This window comes from Sander lucioperca, chromosome 10, assembly GCF_008315115.2.
Source record: "Sander lucioperca isolate FBNREF2018 chromosome 10, SLUC_FBN_1.2, whole genome shotgun sequence".
NCBI lineage: Eukaryota > Metazoa > Chordata > Actinopteri > Perciformes > Percidae > Sander > Sander lucioperca.
In genome coordinates, this window is record NC_050182.1 from 34,792,135 (window position 1) to 34,811,766 (window position 19,632).

Sequence of the window (19,632 nt, forward strand, 5' to 3'; positions counted from 1 at the left end):
TTTCCTATATCGGCTTATACTGCCCAATCCTTATAATCCCACTGTAGTCTGAGTCAAATATCTGGTTCCTGCAGTGTCCTCTCACCTTCTTCTAGGAATTGATTTCTGTATCCTTCTCGTTCTCCTTTTCTCACACTGGATTACAAAGTGACACCGAACAGGTTAGAATAGCGTTTTGATTAAAGTAACTTGCTGGTTGATAACTTGTCATGTTTCTGCCGCCAAATTTTTTTAACAGTTTCCCCACTGTATATTTGGTGGGGAATAAGGTAATGTTTAGATGATGCAATGTTTTTTTTTTTTTGGAATACTTTATGTTCATTTTCCAGTTTAGAAGAACAAGAACAAACACAAACAAACAACCCCCCATCCCCCCTCCCCAAAAGGATGCTTCAATATTTTAAAGTAGGTATATAATGTTTCAAGGTCAGTCACATTCCAACATCACATTATCCATATAATTTAGATAGGGCTGTCAAATTTTAATAAAGGTGTTGTAGATGATGCAATGTTTGCATGTGTAAAAGAAATTCACCGCGTACTGAAACATGCAGTGTAGAACACTAAACAAAATCGCAGATACAGAGGTGGTGCTGCTTGATAGTTCATTCAAAGCTAATTAATCTTATTTTTTTGGATTATTGACACATCCTATTTTTATGATGAAGTATCATATTTATATTTGTATACATGAAGTACGCTATAGGCCTTATTTGTCTAATTTCCTTGAGAAATAAATACAGTATACAATCACAGATTGAGACATCTACGACTCTTCAGTTTCTTTAAAAGAAATAATATGTGTGGTTTGCACTGCTGTGTGAGACCCACTTTTCAAGAAGGCCAACCCTCTACACGACAGTGTCAGTCCAAAACAAATATTCCTTCTATGTGGCCCTGTCTTTAGCGCTTCCCTGACCTGCGCTGCTGTTGCTGTGCACGTGTGTCCCTGTGTGTTGGGGGGGTGTTTGTTTTGTCTGCCCCTATCTATAGCTCTGTCCTGCCCCTTTCTTTCACAGTTAAAGAAAGGAACCACACCCCTCAGGCCTTGGCCTAGTGTATGCGTGTGTATGGCGTTTCACTCTCTTGGGATTTTGGGATTTCTACTGCGGTCTCTGTTCTTTAGCAATATATGCAACACCAAATACATTTACCTCTGCATAATAAAGTACACATTGGACATTCTAGAAAAGGTATATTATATATATTTATAAAGGTACACAGGCATACACACATACACAGTATATGTACAAAAATACCCACATTTGGTATATACTTTGGTACAATACTTTATCCTTTCCTGTTCTTTCTACACACAGCATACACATCCATATAGGAGGTTTAAGGAAAGGCATTCAAACATAGAGGCATGTGAGTGCACACATACATACAGTACACTTACACATATATTAAAGAACATTGCACACAGGCATACACACAGACACATGATTGTGTGCGTATGTAAACACACAGAGTTGGCTTTAGCCAAAAAGAATAGAGCTTAAATGTGACCTGTGCTTCCCTTGTGAATATTAAACCCCAGGAAGAGCAAAACCTGCCTGTTGTTATGTGTTTGTGTGTGTTATTTCTGCTCTCCTGGGTTTTGTGTTATCATGGGCTCCTCCTCTGTGTAGTGAGAGCAGAAGGCACCTACACATACATGCAGTTTCCTCACAAGCATGCATTAAGCCAGATGAGTGCACACAAGTCAGGATAATTGTTGGTTCTGTCAAGGTGTGTGTGTGTGTGTGTGTGTGTGTGTGTGTGTGTGTGTGTGTGTGTGTGTGTGTGTGTGTGTGTGTGTGTGTGTGTGTGTGTGTGTGCAAGCAACAATTTATGCAATCCCCAATGGTTTGCTTGTGTGTGCTGGTCTGTATTAAAGTTTTTAATCTGCTTTAGCACATTTATATTTTAAAACTGTAAGACACACTGTGTTGGACTATTTATTCAGTCAATATTAAAACCCTGGCAATGTTTTATTATGATGTTGTCAGTCCAGCTCCATGGACTGGACATATTTTGAAAGATGAAGGCCTCATCTTTACCCAATGAACAGATTTATACTATTAGCTGATTACTTCCAAAGTGAATTGAACTGCTCGCTGCATGATGTTGGATAGCAGCCAAATATTAACAGCAATAATTCAATCAGTATGGAAAATACATCTAGAAATCAATCTTAACATGTCCTGCATTGCAAATTAGCATTTGACAATTTTTTTTATTACTTATGGTTTATTGTATTGTAAACTAAATGAAGACATCTTCATATCGTATTCCCATACAAACAAATGTGTCATTACAGTATGTTTTTTTTCTGAAATATGCTGTTTTGATGTCCATACCAATCTGCATTTATCAATAAATTGCAGGTGTAAATACTCGACCAGTGAACCCCTCCCGCTGCCATGGTGCAACATGAATCCAGCTGGAAGAACAAGTGCTGCGTGGGCTCCCTGAAGTGCTGCTACACTGGGTCATTGGAGAGCCACAACGTGTTTGGGAACAGAATAGTCTGTGTTATTTCAGCACAGCCTGTTGGATGAAGGGCCATTTCACAGGCATTATGGATTAATCTTTGGCAGCATCCCTTCAGGATCAAACAAAATTGAATGTTTAACCTCACAAGCTGAGAGGTCTCTTGTGATAAACCAGGATTGAGAGGATTGAATCTGACCCGCAATAAATATGCTCTTCTGATTTTTGCACTGGTACATACAGTATAAGGTGGGAAACAATGATCTCGATATATAATCATAATAACCAGTAATATAAACAACTACGTTTTCAGAATAGTTTTAGAAGTGTTATATTTCTAGAAAGTGTTAAGGTTGGTTAAGCTCTATTTCACAGATAGAAATGTATTTTATGAAGAAACTCACAAGAACACTATCTTACAAGAGAGTGCACTTATGATCTAGTGAAGGATTACCATCTAACACGCATGATTATGTCAGACACTGAATGTTCTCTCTGTTCAGAGATGCAGTTTTCATAATACTATTTTTCACACCCACAAACCTTTCTTTAGGGTTTTATATTACGAATATATATTGGAAATGTTGGAATCAAAGTGCCTTGCTCAAAGACAATAGTTATTATTGAGAGGAGAACACTGTACATATCTTAGCTTTATCCAGTCATATTTGAAATACAAACTTCTGGTCACAAGACTCAGACGGTCTCTATACTAGCTTTCCACTGATATATGTTTTGGAATATAATAATTATCTGCAACCCAAAGTGTTATGTCATCTTGTTTTCTTGAAGTCACTCACTGTGCCATGATTCTGTACCCGTTTGGTCACATCAGCATGCTCTTGGGAAATCACGTGACTACATGAACCGAGCAATATAATTTCACAAATCATGGCTATATATTAAACTGACTGACAGCAGTAATTCCCACTGTGGTTTGAAAGCCATTCAAAATAAAATCAATCACTCTCAGTTCCCGTAATTTTCCAATGTTTCAATCTAATGACATGGGGTAGACTCATTCTAGGTGATGTGTCACTTTCTGTGTGAAACTGGCTGGGTTGACATAATTCCCATATATCCTATCCAGGGACTTCTGCATTCAATGTTTTGAAATTTGGCTTTTGGTAACCTATTCCACTTCCATACTGTAAATAACGGTTAATGAAATAGCCTGCTAGGCAGAGGAAAGTTGCCATTGTTAGCTGTAAAATTAAGAGACAGTTTGAAGGTAGGACATTACCTGCTCTCCACAGAGATTAGGGGACCAGACCTGTAATGCATATTTAAATTTCTTATCCACTAACTTACTTATTATTGAGCCAAACAGAAATCATCTGAAAAGTATTAGCCACAACTCTGTGACCTCAGAATAAAGTGGAGATCACACTGTTCACTTGAAGGACCTCGGCTATGCCCATAGATCACTAAAAGTTTTAATGACTGAATCTGCTTTTTAATGAGGTCAAGAAAAATGGTTAATCTAACTCTAGATTTATTTTGAAGAAATAATACTTTTAGAGATGCATGCATTGTTTGATCAATTAAGTCTATAATAGTGATGAATCACTTGATGAGATTTGATCGAATTCACAGCAGCTGAGTCTATTTCAGTAATCAACAACTCTCCATGAAGACAATCACTGACTCACAAATTCTTCACTTACACAATATGATCCAACCTGCTGAGTGACTCTTCTGGAGGCCTAATCACACTGTTTTATTAAGGGAGCTCATGGCCAATAAACTGCTTGCTGAATTTACACATGGGCTACAAAACAATTTGAATGGCCAATAGCATGGTAAACAAAACAAGCCCGCTCTTGAGACCACTGATATTTGACATATATCCAGTGTCTATTAATTGACTGCCAGTTTAATAAAACAAATCTATCACCTTGTTGAGTTTTTGTTGTTTGCAATGTTTATTAGTATTTTATTTTCCATAATTTGACCCTTGGCATCACCTAGCTTTTTGAGTAAGTAAATAAATAAATGTATGGTAGCTCAAAGGAAACCAATATATTGTTCTTTGGAAGTGACTTCTCATTACTGTGCTTATGAATGATTGGGTGGTGATTTTAACTTGTTTTTAATTCTGTGTTTTTTTGTTTGTTTGTTCTAGCTGGGACAATTGGACAACTGGTAATAGGAACGAATGATGCTCTTTGCATTGAAACTCTCACTGTCTCACCATAGGTGTAGGAAATTAACTTGGGAAAGGAAATCGGATTTCCCTTTTGTAGTCTGCCGGAACTTCATTCAATTGTGTATTCATACTCGTGCTGTAGACATTGATTTTGACGTGCTTTACTTTATTACATAAACTTAAACTCACAACAAAGGCATGCAGTTATTATGGTAGGTAAATATACGCGATGATGCGTAAGAGTTGCATGAATTAAACATTTATCAAATTTTTGTTTCTATTTTATTCGAGCGCACGGCAGGATATGTAACCACTGGAGGTGTTCTCCGGTCTATATATACATGCCGCCATCTTACATTTTCCAGTCCCTGTTACGGCCAAGTCATTATTGACTCACTACGGAGGGAGTGGACGAGGGCTCCCCGTTGACGCTCGCCTTCTCAATTTCCTCGACTTTTTCCATTTCTTAGTGGTTTTTACTCTCCAGGATCCGAGTGGACGAACTTGCTGTGTTGACAAGGGTATGCTTCATCATTTAAACTATCGGCTCCACTCAGTTTATCCCTCTTCTTGCCGGGCTCTCCCTCAATGCCAGCAGGAATGGAGACGGTTGTTGTGTGCGGTCCGGCCGGGATGCTGTTGCCGCTGCCGCTGCTAGCGAGCCAGCTGCTTCACAGCAGATATTTGGGATATGTCAGCCACCGCCTAATGGAAACATAGCTACATATTTTACAGACTATACTCATTGACGTTATGGTAGCACAGGGCTGGTGTTGAGCAGCATAGACAGTAGTTGACATTAAGCTCGATGTGTCCGATGGATTTTATTGCCTTCCAATGAAACGTTATTCGGGATTTGGGAGCAACGTTAACGGTGTGCCCTCGCTTGTTTGAATAGTTAACGTTAGAGTACGATAGCTAAGGTTAGCTAACTTAAACTAACATTACTATTAGCTCACTGCTGGCCACATTGCACTATTGTGACTCATGTTTGCTCGACTTTAGTTTCGTCTTTGGTCGGTTGTTTCTGCAGCTAACGTTAAGCTGAACAGGCACTTAATGTGGGCTGGAGATACGCGCGTGAAATTCGTTATATTGTGGCCATGTGTATATTTTTACTTGTTAAAACTAGCTAAGTTAGTAAACCTAATTAACGTTAGCCAAGTCACGAAAACTGAAGTGTGTTAACGCAAACATTTTGCCAAAAGTTTAGTTGGAACTTCGTAAAACTGAAAACCATTCGAAGCTTTAATGTTACATCGAGCTCATTGCCAACAGAATCGATACAAACTCGTATTAATGGTTTATATTTAAGTTAATTTTAGGTCAAAGGCCCGTGAGAGTGGGTTTTTCACTCGTCCTTTTAAACAAAGACCGACAAATTCCTTCCAGCCGTTGTGCTTTTTGGAGGAAGACGAGGAGGAGCCAGAGTGTGAAATTTGAGTCAGTGGTGTTGGGAAGTCGAGAGCAGCTGTGGGGGTGAGGGGGTGCCGCGCACTATTATTTGGATAGTTGGCAAATGTTGATCTGTTATATTAAATGTCACATTGGGTGTTTCCCGCAGGATCCCTTTGCACAACCAGATGTGTTTGTTTGGCTGCTGGAGAGGGACAGGCGGGTCACTAACGTTACTTGAAAAAGTTGGATGCCATTCTGCCGATACTATTTTAAAAAAAAAAAAAAAAGCGATATGATGGCTTCGGTTGAAAAAGCTGTTGTATGTGGTTCAGAGGCACAAAACGGCGTAGTGGTGGTGTTTTTACACGTCATTGATTATGTTTAGTTGGAAAGAACGAGTAAAGATGAATAGATTAAACGGTGGGTGGAGGATGTTGACATCTCATCCAGCGGCCCCAAAATTGTTTTCGTCACAGACTCTCTGCAACTAACTGGTTTATATAAAATAACACGGTTACTAAACTAATACAATCAGTCTCCGGGGGTTTCATAGCCCAGAATTACTGCATTGTCTTTTGGCTTGTTTTCACATGGGTTAAATATTTAGTTTATCTTTCTGTGGTCCCTTATCAGATTACACAATGGAACAAAAAACTGGCAAACCCGTCATCTCGTCAGCACAAATTTCTTCTAACGGTGCATTAACATTTGTACAACGGAAGCTTGAGTATAGGCTACATCCGAGACCTGTAGTGGTAGCCTATGTTTTGAGGTAATCCACTTGCAAGAAGACTGTTACCATGAACCTTCGCAGTGGCGTTGCCATTACCTAATACTGTACTTTTTCTCTTTCTAATGACCCACCTATGTGCCCGCATTCACATGGTAATGTGTATGCAACTTGTAGGTCTGATGCAGATTTTTAAATGTAGGGACTGGTATGACAATAGGGGTGTTTATTTATTTTTAATTTAGAAATGTATTTCTGATAAAATCACCTCAAGAAGTGACCTGCCTGTCCCTCATGAAGAGGCAAATTAAGGATTATTTACTTTAATGACTATTCAGTTTATTTAGTGGTGATAAATTATTCCAAGCAATTTCATTTTTATGCTTTTGTTTTTGCACTACTCAACCTATCCCCCCCCCTTTTTTTCTTTTTTTTTTTCTTTTTAAATAGATTAATAATTATTAAGCAGAACAAAGGAAAATTCGTCATGTGGAAGTTGCTTGGATGTTTTCTGGAGCTCCTGTTTCTCCATTGGCATCCATCATTTTGCAGTTAAAATGGACCAAATACTGCAGCGGCTGCAGGCATTGAGCTCGTTGTATTGTTGGCAGCCAGCAAGGAGTGCTGCTGACCCTGCACATTACATGGCTAACACTGAAGCCCGTGGCAGCTCCTGTCTCTCTGGTTGTGCTGATAATACAGCTTATTTGGGTCATTAACTCATATGGATGTATTGAACTCAGTGTTTTTTTTCACTTGAGAGGAAATGGACTGTGCAGAAGTTTAGATGGATTTAGCTCTTTGAAGTCCTGTTCTCAATAATTTTTTTCTTTAACCCAAGTACAGTGTATTTCCACTAACTAATTTTGTATGTTATTTAAATGCCACAGTATGCTAGGAAGAGGCTGTAAAATTGAGTCTCAAATGTCTGCAGGCCAAAAGAGTGAAATGCAATTTTAGAGGAAGTGTGTTTGTTTCATAAACTGTATTTTTTTTTTTTTAAATGGTAATCAGAGCTCCCTTCTTTACTTAAGATAAACCTTGAGGCTCACCTGAACTCACTTGGTGGCGGCATGGCTCAAATATTCTGACATAATGTCTTTTTTTATGGAGAGGAAATTGGATTGTAGAGTTTAGATGTGCCTAATCTGCTTTGAATTCCAGCTATGAATAAATATGTGATTTTCAAACCTGTGATCGGTTTACTTAGCGATGTAACTGAGGATTGGTTTTGGTGTTACTGCATTTGTAATTTAGATTTTTATCCGCTTGAAGGTGTTTAGAAAGGCAAGATTTCCCATAGCTTACAAATTTCTTTCACGCTTGCTTGGCTAGCTTCTGGTGTGTTGAGTTAATTGGTTATACTTGGGCATATTAGACTATGTAGGTGTCGCCATGGATGTGTAATAACCTATTGGTCAAATCTTGTATTGTTTTGGGGGGTTGGAATGAAATGATCTCATGATAGTTGAGGGTCCTCTCTTTATGCCTAATTCTGATTAAGTTGCCCTCTGTACAATGTAGCAGGATCCACATGTGGGAAATCCTGATGGTTCTAAAGTTCCTACCCTGTTTGTGAGACAAATGAAGTCGCTTGCAGGACATTTTTTTTATGGTTGATTTTTATATATTTTTCAGAAATAGTTATTATGCTGGTTATGTTCTGTTGCTTCAGGTTTGTCGTTCACACATTAATGAACTCTGGCTCTCTATATGAATGGCGTGTTTTTCATTCCTATATTCAGGGCAGTGAAACCGACCGAAGTACACATTCCTAGCCGTCCAGTTCGATGCTGGAACAGTAAGCCTGTCATTTGAGTGTTGACCTAGAACAGTAGTGCTGTGATTACACTACACTTCGTAGAGCTTAGGGCATAGGGCATGTATGCAAGAAGATAAACTACGTGTTTGATGGATTTCTCTAAGCATAGCTACATGTGACCTTCTATACCTCATTTCATTCCACATACTGCTTAAGACAGCCATTTGTCTCTGGTAACTGGCGTGTCACTCATTAGTCATCTGGTTTCAATTGTATGGCTTTTAACTGGACCATGCACAACTTCAAAGAAACCTCTCGTTCAGATTTTTGTGGCTGGGCTGCCAGCCTGATATCAAGGAACTCTTACTGCAATTACTTTTTGAGTTCGGTCAGAGCCTGACTTTAGGGTAAAGCTGCCATTTGTGTCTCCCAATTGGAGACCAGACTTTGCTTGTTTGCCCATCAAAAAAAACCGCTCAGGTTCCAAAGCCAGATGTCAAGACCCATATTTTCCACCAGTGTGAATGATAAATGGTTCCACTGTGCACTTTGATTGTATGTTTGATTTGTATGCAGCCTTGTATGGGACATATGGCTCCCATTAGGGCAGGGCTAGGTTATGTGAGGGCAGGCATGCAAAGCTTGGGACGATGGTGTGTGAACAGTGAATTTGAGTTGGTGCGTTTGTGGTTAGAAGCAGCAGTCTTGGAGCCTGACTCAAGACTGTGTTTTAATGACACAGCTGAGCTGGGGTGGTGTGGGTGTGAAAGGAGGGAAGTAATGCAGGGCAGTAGTTTAGTTATCCTTGAGTGTATTTACATATTGGCAGCCATTTACCTCCACAAACTCCTACACATTCACTGGCACTCATGCCAGACTCAATTTTTACCACTACACTGTATGCCTGGCTGATGTGTATTTCTGTATGTCCACTTCTGCTTGTAGGCCATTTAGTCTCATTTTCATTTGATTCAATGATATTAACCTTTTGGCCAAAAAGGTTTGGTGGGGGAAAAAAAAACGGCACTCTGTATCGTTTCGATATGTGAAGTGGACGGTTTTTGCTGTTTAGAGAGGTTAATCTCTACAGAAACAATCAAAGTGATCACATCACATACTATTTAGACAGCGTGTTGACAGCTATCAGCTGAGATTGATATTTCTGAAACAGGACCTCCCAAGCTTCAGGGTTGGGGTTGTAGCATTTCCTGTCGGTATGTAAAATTAAAGTTAGCTCACACTTGAATGTCATTACTCAAACATTATTGGCTAATGTTAGTGCACTGTCTCTGGCTGACTTGATGATCTCTTTCATAGAACACTGTATTTCATGCACAGTACAAGTCTTTTCCAAAGTAATTGGCAGAGGTGCTGTATGGCATTTTATTCTATTAAACATCCAAAATCAGAAATAATGTCCCTACTTTCCCCCCTCTCTGAATGACCACACAGAAACTTGGCCATTCTATTTACATTTCTTTCAGACACCAACATCAAAAGTTGCTGCGGTCTCTACATCTGACCTCACAACAGTAACACAGTCACACACCTGTTGCATCAAGACTTGCCGCAAGAAGTGGCTGCTTAGAATTTGGATTCAACACATTTACTTTAAATGGGGACAGATTAAAAACAACCCTCCAAATAGGCCTTTTCTTGAGAGGTACATTTTTGGTTAGTGTTATTAGTAATATTGGTTTATAGCTTGCAGACACAAGGTTGGAGTGGAGTCTGCTAGTCAACACTTTTTAGCTTTTAGTACTGCGGTTGCTCTGTCAGGCAAAAACATCATGCTGATGCAATTCATGCTTGTATGTTATAATAGAAATGTACACTTTGTCATTATTGTTATATTCAATTGGGGGGATATTTCCCAGTCAGATTAGTGTTAGAATAACCATAGATGTACTTTTGAAAGGGCTTGACAAAAGGAGTTCTGATTCTATAGATATACTGCTCCTATTTCTGTCTCATTTTAGCCAGGATTTTCTTCTGCATTTTCCCATTTTCCTGTTTTTGTGTGTTACTGTCATAACATTTATCTTTTAGTATGAATTGGAAATACCTTCGTTTCAATAATCCCCTCTCGCTCGCTCTACCTCTCCCCTGCCATTGCCGATGTTTACTTTCCTGCAGAGTGTGGTTTCAACTTCAAAGCCAGCTCAAGAATGTGTATGCCCTCCTCCTGCCTCTTTTCTTACCCCCCCAATGCTCCACTTCCCCTGTCCTTCCTCAACTAAATAGTTGCTAGCTGCTACACTTAATGGTGGCTTTGTGTGTGAGCTGCTGCTGTTTGCATGTCTGGCTTTACCAGAAGAGGAAATCCAAGAAAGGGAGGAGGCAGGAAAGGAAAGGCTGCATTGGAACTTCACTTGTTTGGATGATTTTCTTTGAAAACACTGCTATTAATTTCTAACGCCCTGTTTTTGCCATTACCTTTTAGTTAAAGTTAAATGGCTGATGTTTGACTGTAAGGAAAGAGGACTGGCAGTGAGCAAGGTAGACGGTAGGAATGATGGAAGGCGAGATGCCACTGAGGCAGTTTGACTGACTGCTTTTCTTCCTGTTTCAGATCAGGAAGCTGTGTCGGTCGAGGTTTGAGAAAGAAACATGGCTTCCCAGGGTGAGTTAATGGTTTTCACACATACACTCAAACTCTTTCACCTTCTTGCTCTCTCCAGCTTTTGTTTTATCCACTCACTCACACTCACTGACTAATACGCAATGTGTTTGCAACTTTGCAGCATTTCAAACCTGCCTCTTCTCCTGGCAGATTGATGTTCTCATTAGAGCAAAGTGAATTAGTTATTGATTTCAATTTGAAATACGGAGCACATTTTATGCTTGAAGAGACCTTTACGGGTAAATCAAACATCATTTAAGTATGAAACTTTGGGAACATAATAGCATGAGAAGCAGGTTAGAAATGATTCATTGTAGTGGCTCTAAACTAAGAATGACTTTGAAATTAATCTGAAACTGGATTAATAATTGTGATTTTACTTCTTGGCAATAATTGTTCAGACATTGTTTAGATGCTTTTAAGCTCCACACTGTTGCTTAGAAGTGACAAAGGGGACCAAACCGGTTTGTCTGCATTATGTCACTTGACAAAAGAATTTAATGTGGATTTACAAGTTGCATATGGTGATTAGAAAGGTAGTTAGACTGACTTCTTCAAATGTTTTTATCTTTTCTTAATGCAGATTCCTAATTCTTTCTCTTTCCAGCTGATCTGATGGAGCTCGACATGGCCATGGAGCCGGACCGTAAGGCAGCAGTCAGTCACTGGCAGCAACAGTCTTACCTGGATTCAGGCATCCATTCAGGGGCCACCACAACTGCTCCCTCCCTTAGTGGGAAGGGCAACCCTGAGGAAGACGATGTCGACAACCAGGTCATGTATGAGTGGGAGCAGGGCTTCAACCAGAACTTCGCCCAGGAACAAGTACAAGGTAGGTCATGGTGTCTACAATTTGTGATCTTTTAAGGAAGAACTGTTTTCTGCACATCGAATCTTGTATGGCCCAAATAGCAGCTTGAATCCCAAGATATAACAAAATGACTGTTCTTATGTCTCTTCTAGACATAGATGGTCAGTATGCCATGACGCGTGCCCAGCGGGTGCGTGCAGCGATGTTCCCGGAGACTCTTGAGGAGGGCATGCAGATCCCCTCCACACAGTATGATGCAGCAAACCCCACCAACGTTCAGAGGCTGGCAGAGCCCTCGCAAATGCTCAAACATGCTGTGGTCAATCTGATCAACTACCAAGATGATGCTGAGCTGGCAACCAGAGCCATACCAGAACTCACCAAACTACTCAATGATGAGGACCAGGTAGTTCTCCATGAAAACTGTGGCTCAGTATTGGCTCTGAACTTTTTGTTTTCCCTACAGTCATTCCCTAACACTTGTGCCCGTCTCTTCCCAGGTTGTAGTAAACAAAGCAGCAGTAATGGTCCACCAGCTTTCAAAGAAAGAAGCTTCTCGCCACGCCATTATGCGCTCTCCTCAGATGGTGTCTGCTATTGTCAGGACCATGCAGAACACAAACGATGTGGAGACAGCTCGCTGCACCGCAGGAACACTCCACAACCTGTCCCATCACAGAGAGGGTTTGCTGGCCATTTTCAAGTCTGGAGGAATACCAGCTCTAGTTAAAATGCTTGGGTATGTGAAAGGAGGGTGGACTTAATTTGGAAGGGTTTTTTCTTGGGTTTCCATTGTCTTGATGTACTGTAACTCACCAGTACAGGAAGGCAGGAAGCTGTGTGGTGGGATGTTTCCACTGTGGTAAAGAGGAAAAAAACATTGCCTTGTTTTGGCCAAAACCAGATTTGTTCCAATCCAGTTGTTCAACAACATAGCACAATTTTGCTTTGTTATTGGTAAATGGCTACGTTTTGACACCGTGGCCCATCAATTGTGATAAGAGAAATATGAAAGATTGTAACTGGCTGTTAACTCATCAAAGACAGAGGATTTGGAGAGGAGGGTCCTTTGAGAAATCTAATCCATTTCTAGTTGTGGTTATTTCCCAATGGGACAGTAATCTAATAAACCTTTTGTTTGTTCTGCAGTTCACCAGTGGACTCTGTCCTGTTCTATGCCATTACCACCCTCCACAACCTCCTTCTGCACCAGGAAGGAGCCAAGATGGCTGTCCGTTTAGCTGGGGGTCTACAGAAAATGGTGGCTCTGCTCAACAAGACCAATGTCAAGTTCTTGGCCATCACCACTGACTGTCTCCAGATACTGGCTTATGGAAACCAAGAAAGCAAGGTGTGTAGGTGTGGTAGGTGTGTGTGTGTGTGTGTAGGTGTGTGTGTAGGTGTGTGTGTAGGTGTGTGTGTGTGTGTGAGATTTACACTTGGTAACTTGTTGTGCTTTCTCTTCTTGTGTAGTTGATAATCTTGGCCAGTGGTGGACCCCAGGCATTGGTCAACATCATGAGGACTTACACTTACGAGAAGCTGTTGTGGACCACAAGCCGTGTTCTCAAAGTTCTGTCAGTCTGCTCCAGTAACAAGCCTGCCATTGTAGAAGCTGGTATGTTTGGCCTCCTAAACATTAAAGTGTGTAGTGTAATATGAGCTTGAATATCATTATATTGTAAATGGGTGAGGTTCTTTTTTTCCAGCTTATTTTAAAATGCAAACAGCATAATCAAATAAAAGGAACATGTCATTTAAAATGTTTTTTCCCATCTTTGTCCTTCTGTCCAGGTGGCATGCAAGCTCTAGGACTCCACCTGACAGACCCGAGCCAGAGACTGGTCCAGAACTGTCTCTGGACTCTCAGGAACTTATCAGATGCTGCCACCAAACAGGTGATGAGAACCGCCCTGTGTACCAACATTAAAATCTTTTTTTTTTTTTTTTTTTTTTGTCAGTGAGACATCAACTTAATAAACCCCAGAGCCCATATCCCTCTAATAAGAAAGATGAGAAACCCATTTTAAATTTTCTTTTGTCATTGAAATTCATCATAGCACCAAGCATTCTCCATGCCTTTGATACGGTGTACCCGTCAGTCCTTTCATGCTAACTTCACATTTGCCTTTCTCTCTAGGAGGGAATGGAGGGTCTCCTAGGAACTCTGGTCCAGCTGCTCGGCAGTGATGACATTAATGTGGTGACCTGTGCTGCTGGCATCCTGTCTAACCTGACCTGTAACAACTACAAGAACAAGATGATGGTCTGCCAGGTGAGTACACACTTTAGTTAGTGTTTTCACATACTCATCTAAATATTGTGACCTGTGTGAATTTATAAGTCAATATTTTTCAAACTTATATTTTTTTGTTTCCTCACTTATGTTTGGAAAAAAGTGAATCTCTGATGTATCCATTTATCTGTTATGCCATCTGTTCTCTTTAGGTTGGAGGTATTGAGGCATTAGTTCGCACAGTGCTTCGTGCCGGAGACAGAGAAGACATCACAGAACCAGCTATTTGTGCCCTGCGTCACCTCACATCTCGGCACCAGGACGCAGAGATGGCACAGAATGCTGTCAGACTGCACTACGGCCTGCCCGTGGTCGTCAAATTACTGCATCCGCCATCACACTGGCCACTCATTAAGGTACGCACACATGGACTTGACAGCAGCAGTCCTCCACATAAGCAGCGCTTCATACTGTGGTGTTTCCGGTTAAATCCGTTTAACCTGGACGAGTCCTTGAATCTAAAATAATGGGCAAAGCCTATCACAGTATTACTTCTGTAGAAAAGTTGAGTTGGTTATTAATTCATGTAGGCAGCTTCGGGTCTCTCAAGACTGAATGTTTTGATGTGCTTTGAGAATGCAACATGTTACTGCTGGAAGTTGCTTAAACCGGTAGCACATCTGCAAATCATCTTGTTTTAGGCCCAGTCCAGCGTAGAAGCTGCAAAACACACCCAAGTGACCAGTCCTGGCCTGTCCACAGAAAACAAGCATTTGTACAGTTTTGTTCTCGTCACTAGATTGAGTCAAAATTAGTCCCAAATTACAAACCCAATCATTTAAGGGTCTTACAGGAGGATGGTATAATAATGTCTAGGAACAATGCATTCTAAAATTTTGTGAATACAAATTTATACCTTTTTAAAACAACTTTTGGATTCTTTATCAGATGAGACTAATGGCTACCTATTCATAATGGCTACTTATAAAACAGGCTTAATTGACCTGTAAATATCTTTGTCTGATAGGCTACAGTTGGTCTGATCCGTAACCTGGCTCTGTGCCCTGCAAACCACGCTCCTCTGAGGGAGCAGGGAGCCATCCCCAGACTGGTTCAGCTGCTGGTCAGAGCACACCAAGACACACAGAGACGCACCAGCATGGGAGGCACGCAGCAGCAGTTTGTGGTGAGAGAACACACACACACACACACACACACACACACACACACACACACACACACACACACACACACACACACACACACACACACACACACACACCTTCGCAACAAACACTAGCATGGCATAATTTATGGGACATGCAGCTCAGTGGTGCCATGCCATCTTTTCACCTAGCAGAACTCACCATCTCACACACAAATGTAAACCTAGAACTGATGCCAGATTTGGTACTTATGTGATTTTCTAATCCTAATGGGGTCCCTACAGTTATAACCTGACTATAAGTGTTTGTTCATCAGGAGGGAGTTCGTATGGAGGAGATTGTGGAGGGCTGCACAGGAGCACTTCACATCCTTGCCAGAGATGTCCACAACAGAATAGTCATCAGGGGACTCAACACCATTCCACTCTTTGTACAGGTAAAAGTTAGTTAGGCTCTCGCTTGTGTCATCATGTTGCAATTATTTAAACTTTGAGTAGTGTGATTAAATGCTTTTAGGCATCATTTTAGATTGATTAGGGACCATAGATATTAAAAATGTCAGTCATTTTTAGTCACATTAGTTTTTTTTATAAACAACTCCCTGCCATGGTTGTTCCAGGATGCTCAGAAGTTGTTTATTTAACCACCTGGTGTGTGTCCTTACACTCCATGAATCTCTGCTTGTTGCATCCTTTCAGATCATGTGTAAGTACTGTGAAGGCTGAGATTTCTTTCTCTACATTTGTGTGTGCAGCTGTTGTATTCTCCCATTGAGAACATCCAGCGTGTAGCAGCAGGCGTCCTGTGTGAGCTGGCCCAGGACAAGGAGGCTGCAGAGGCCATTGAGGCTGAGGGAGCAACCGCCCCACTCACAGAGCTGTTGCACAGCCGCAACGAAGGAGTCGGTATGTTCACAAAAACTCATTTACAAGGGCTACTCCTTAGCCATGCAGTGTTCAGAAGCAGTCTTAGAAATGTTTGTAGTCTTCCATGGACATTATTGATGTAGACAAGTGAAGCTACATTTATTTTGTAACTGTATTCATGTCACTACCTGGCCTCTTGATTGTCTCTTCTGTGATAGCTGTGGCATTGCTTTTTGGAGTAAGTTGCTGTTTGACTGTCAACCCTCCATCTTCTCTCAGCCACATACGCTGCAGCAGTTTTGTTCCGTATGTCAGAGGACAAACCCCAAGACTACAAGAAACGCCTCTCTGTAGAACTCACCAGCTCGCTCTTCAGGACAGAACCAATGGCTTGGAACGAGGTATGAAGCACTCAAAATCAGCTGTTTTCAAATTGCCCAGCAGTACATTTGTACACAACACCCAGATGCTGGTGCACCAAAGTTTACTTCAAAATGTAAATAAAAGTCTGCATAACTGTGGTGTAATATCTCACTGTGGTCTTATTGAAACTGCTGCCACCCTGCTCATCCTTGTCTGTGTGTTGCTCTGCAGACTGGAGACCTGGGTTTGGACATTGGAGCTCAGGGAGAGCCTCTGGGCTACAGACAGGAAGGTAAGTCAACTCACCTTATTTTAACTTGCTCAGCTCTCCATTCCTCCTGCACTAACCACTTTAATTGGCTCTGGGCCAGCCAAATGAAAACAAAACCTTGAAGGTGGTAGCTGTATTGGAGATCACACTGGCCACTGCAGATGGATTTCTGTTGGTGGAACCAAAGTAAACTAAGCCACAAGTTTAGCTTCAGTTCAGTCTTTCACAGCTGTAGTTTGAACTGAGTCCACCGATAGTTTTGTCTGCTGGAGGATGGACAGTGTGTAGTGTTGTGTTTGAATGATCATACTACTGTGTGAAAAGCTTGGTTTGTTAACATGCTTCTAACAGCTGCTCTGCTTCCCCTGCCTCTCCTCCATCCACTACTTCCTCCCCCAGACCCAAGCTACCGTTCCTTCCATTCGGGGGGTTACGGAGGGGACTCAATGGGTATGGAGCCCATGATGGACCATGATTTGGGTGGGGTCCACCACCCTGTCCAGGACTACCCCCCTGTAGAGGGGCTGCCTGACCTGGGACATGCCCAGGAACTGATAGAGGGCCTGCCCCCTGGCGACTCCAACCAACTGGCCTGGTTTGATACCGACCTGTAAATACCAAGACCAACATTACACTACACTTTCTACTAGGTAAGAATACATGTTCACAGTAGCCATGTGTTGGCCAAAATAAGTGAGGCATTTTTGGGGCAAGATGTAAAAGTAGAAAGAGTAGGGAGGTTTTCTGTCTTCTGTTACGGCTGAGGGGGGAGAGGAGAGTGGATTGACTCACTGAGGGTGCTGCATGTTTAGACTGTTTACTAATTGCAAAGCTGTGTTATGTGGTGTGTGTGATGTTACTTGGCGTTTGATCTGTGTGTGTGGTCTTTACCAACAACAGTGCCCTGTCTCCTTCTCACCTCCTGTTTTTCCCCTCATTCAGACTTTTTTTTTTTCCACCCTCTCTCCTCCCTTTGCAGCTGTATCATATGATCTGGATGAACCTGCATCGTGATTCGCCCATATGGAGGAGGCGGGGTTTCAGAAAGTGCCTGAAGAAGACTCAACAACAGCAAGCAGAGTTTCCTGTCTATGGGAACTCCATTGGGACAAACTAGATTTAAGTGCGGTTCTGGTCTCAGCCTGACGGAGGGCTGACTTCAAATCCTGACATGACACAGATTTTGATCTCAGTTGATTTTTGAAAAACCGTTTTTATGTACTTTTTCATTTTTACTCATTTGTTTTACTTTTTTTTAATTCTTTTTTTCCCCTCAAGTCTGTAATGGTACAAACTGATTCTAGCTTGCTTTTTTTCCCATTCTGAATTATGATATTCATCTCTTGTTTTTGCAGTCCCTTGTATTTTAAGTCTCTGGTAGTGTTGAGTTTTTTAGTGGTAATGCTTCATCCAAGTAAAGACTCTGATCACATTTTAAATGGTGTCCAAACACTAAATTTAATCAGTTGAATTGTATTCTGATGATAAAGTGTAACATTGTGTAGCTTTTGTATAAAAAAAACATGAATTGGAAATCATGGTCCAAATATCAAGCTATTTTCTTGCTTTAAGGTGGACACTGATGTGTCTCTGCTGTTCCAAAGGGGGTGTAGCTGACCTAGCTGGATGGGTGTGGCTGTGGAAGAACAGGGGTGGAGGAGGGCTCTAATTGGTCTGTTACTAATGGGTGGGGTAGTGGGAGGAGCTGGTTGTTGTAGCCTGCTGTGTTCTGAAACAATAAAATGGACTGTCATTTCACCTGGATGCCTCCATGTCTCATTTCACCAAAACTTTGAATCAACGAGGCCACAAGTTACTCAGCAAGTGGTAAAACATTTTAGTCTAAGCTTTTCACTGTATCCCAAAGCCTTCTAAAGAAAAGACTATGACCTGGTAGAAATAAAATTATAAACCACGAGAAAGGTAAAGGCAGGTTTGTTAAACTAGACTTCAATTCTCTAAGAATGCAGAATTGGGACAGCAGTGGTTGTGGTGAACAGTTATCAGACAGCAAAGGCAAATGATGACACAACGCACATGTGATCTTCAGTTTAACACCTCAAATGATGGCTAAGTTGCAAAGTGAGAAAAAAACTATCCAACTGTGAAAACAAATGTCCACATCCACCTACAGAGGCCATGCAGTTTGGCAAGATGCCAGTTCAGTTCACTATCTTCCTCATGACAATTTGTCAAATTACAGTTGGTATAACTTGGTGGATGATATTACACAACTGAATGACAGCTGCGTTTGCTGCAGCTTTAGTGAGCCTAGTAAGATAGCATATCAAATGAGAACCTGGAGTGAAGAACTAAATGCCTGCAACTGGTGGCTGTGTGTGCATCCAATTTAAACAGTTAAACCAATTGGGACTAATGGTAGACACCTGATATACCTGGGATCAGCAAGATGACTGAAATACAAGTACTATAATCTATAGCAGACATAAAGATGTGATTTCTGGGCAACTTTAACATCAGCCCAGTCTTAAACTATGTTCGTGGCACTGGTCATTTATGTGGCATAATTCCTGATAAAGACACATTTCAGTGTGTGATTGCATTAAGGAAAAATATCTTTCACAGTTTTTGTTATCACCGTTTAAGTTCAGTGCTTTTTCTGCATTTCTGATGGGTGGGTATTGCGTGACTTAGACTTTTTGTGTAGAGTTAGAGTGAATTGAATGCAGCCAGTTATCTTGTTAACATGCAAGTGTAGCAGAATAATTGAATAGATGAGGATGGGATTCAAAACCATGCATGCAAAGCACAATGGATC

The 19,632-nt window shown here is 41.1% G+C and overlaps 1 protein-coding gene across 2 annotated transcripts; it reads left to right on the forward strand.

Annotated features, from left to right (window-relative positions):
- The first annotated feature begins 4,955 nt into the window (after positions 1–4,955).
- Positions 4,956–18,375, forward strand: ctnnb1 (catenin (cadherin-associated protein), beta 1). Of its 2 annotated transcripts, XM_031278280.2 has the most exons (17): positions 4,956–5,148; positions 11,090–11,140; positions 11,748–11,972; positions 12,104–12,357; positions 12,452–12,690; positions 13,101–13,302; positions 13,425–13,569; positions 13,746–13,849; positions 14,092–14,226; positions 14,400–14,603; positions 15,215–15,373; positions 15,670–15,789; positions 16,108–16,258; positions 16,499–16,620; positions 16,814–16,874; positions 17,253–17,503; positions 17,833–18,375. In XM_031278280.2, the coding sequence occupies exons 2-16, from the start codon at positions 11,128–11,130 to the stop codon at positions 17,465–17,467; spliced, it is 2,349 nt and encodes a 782-aa protein (XP_031134140.1). In that variant the 5' UTR covers positions 4,956–5,148; positions 11,090–11,127; the 3' UTR covers positions 17,468–17,503; positions 17,833–18,375. The 2 variants fall into 2 exon arrangements, with proteins under 2 accessions (XP_031134140.1, XP_031134141.1); XM_031278281.2 differs by lacking the exon at positions 17,253–17,503.
- Positions 18,376–19,632: the final 1,257 nt, after the last annotated feature.

Bases quoted from the DNA above. Each gene is read 5' to 3' on its own strand.
- ctnnb1 (XM_031278280.2), top strand. The intron at 13,570-13,745 runs GTATGTTTGGCC...CCTTCTGTCCAG, and splicing joins GCCTGCCATTGTAGAAGCTG to GTGGCATGCAAGCTCTAGGA. The intron at 14,227-14,399 runs GTGAGTACACAC...TGTTCTCTTTAG, and splicing joins ACAAGATGATGGTCTGCCAG to GTTGGAGGTATTGAGGCATT.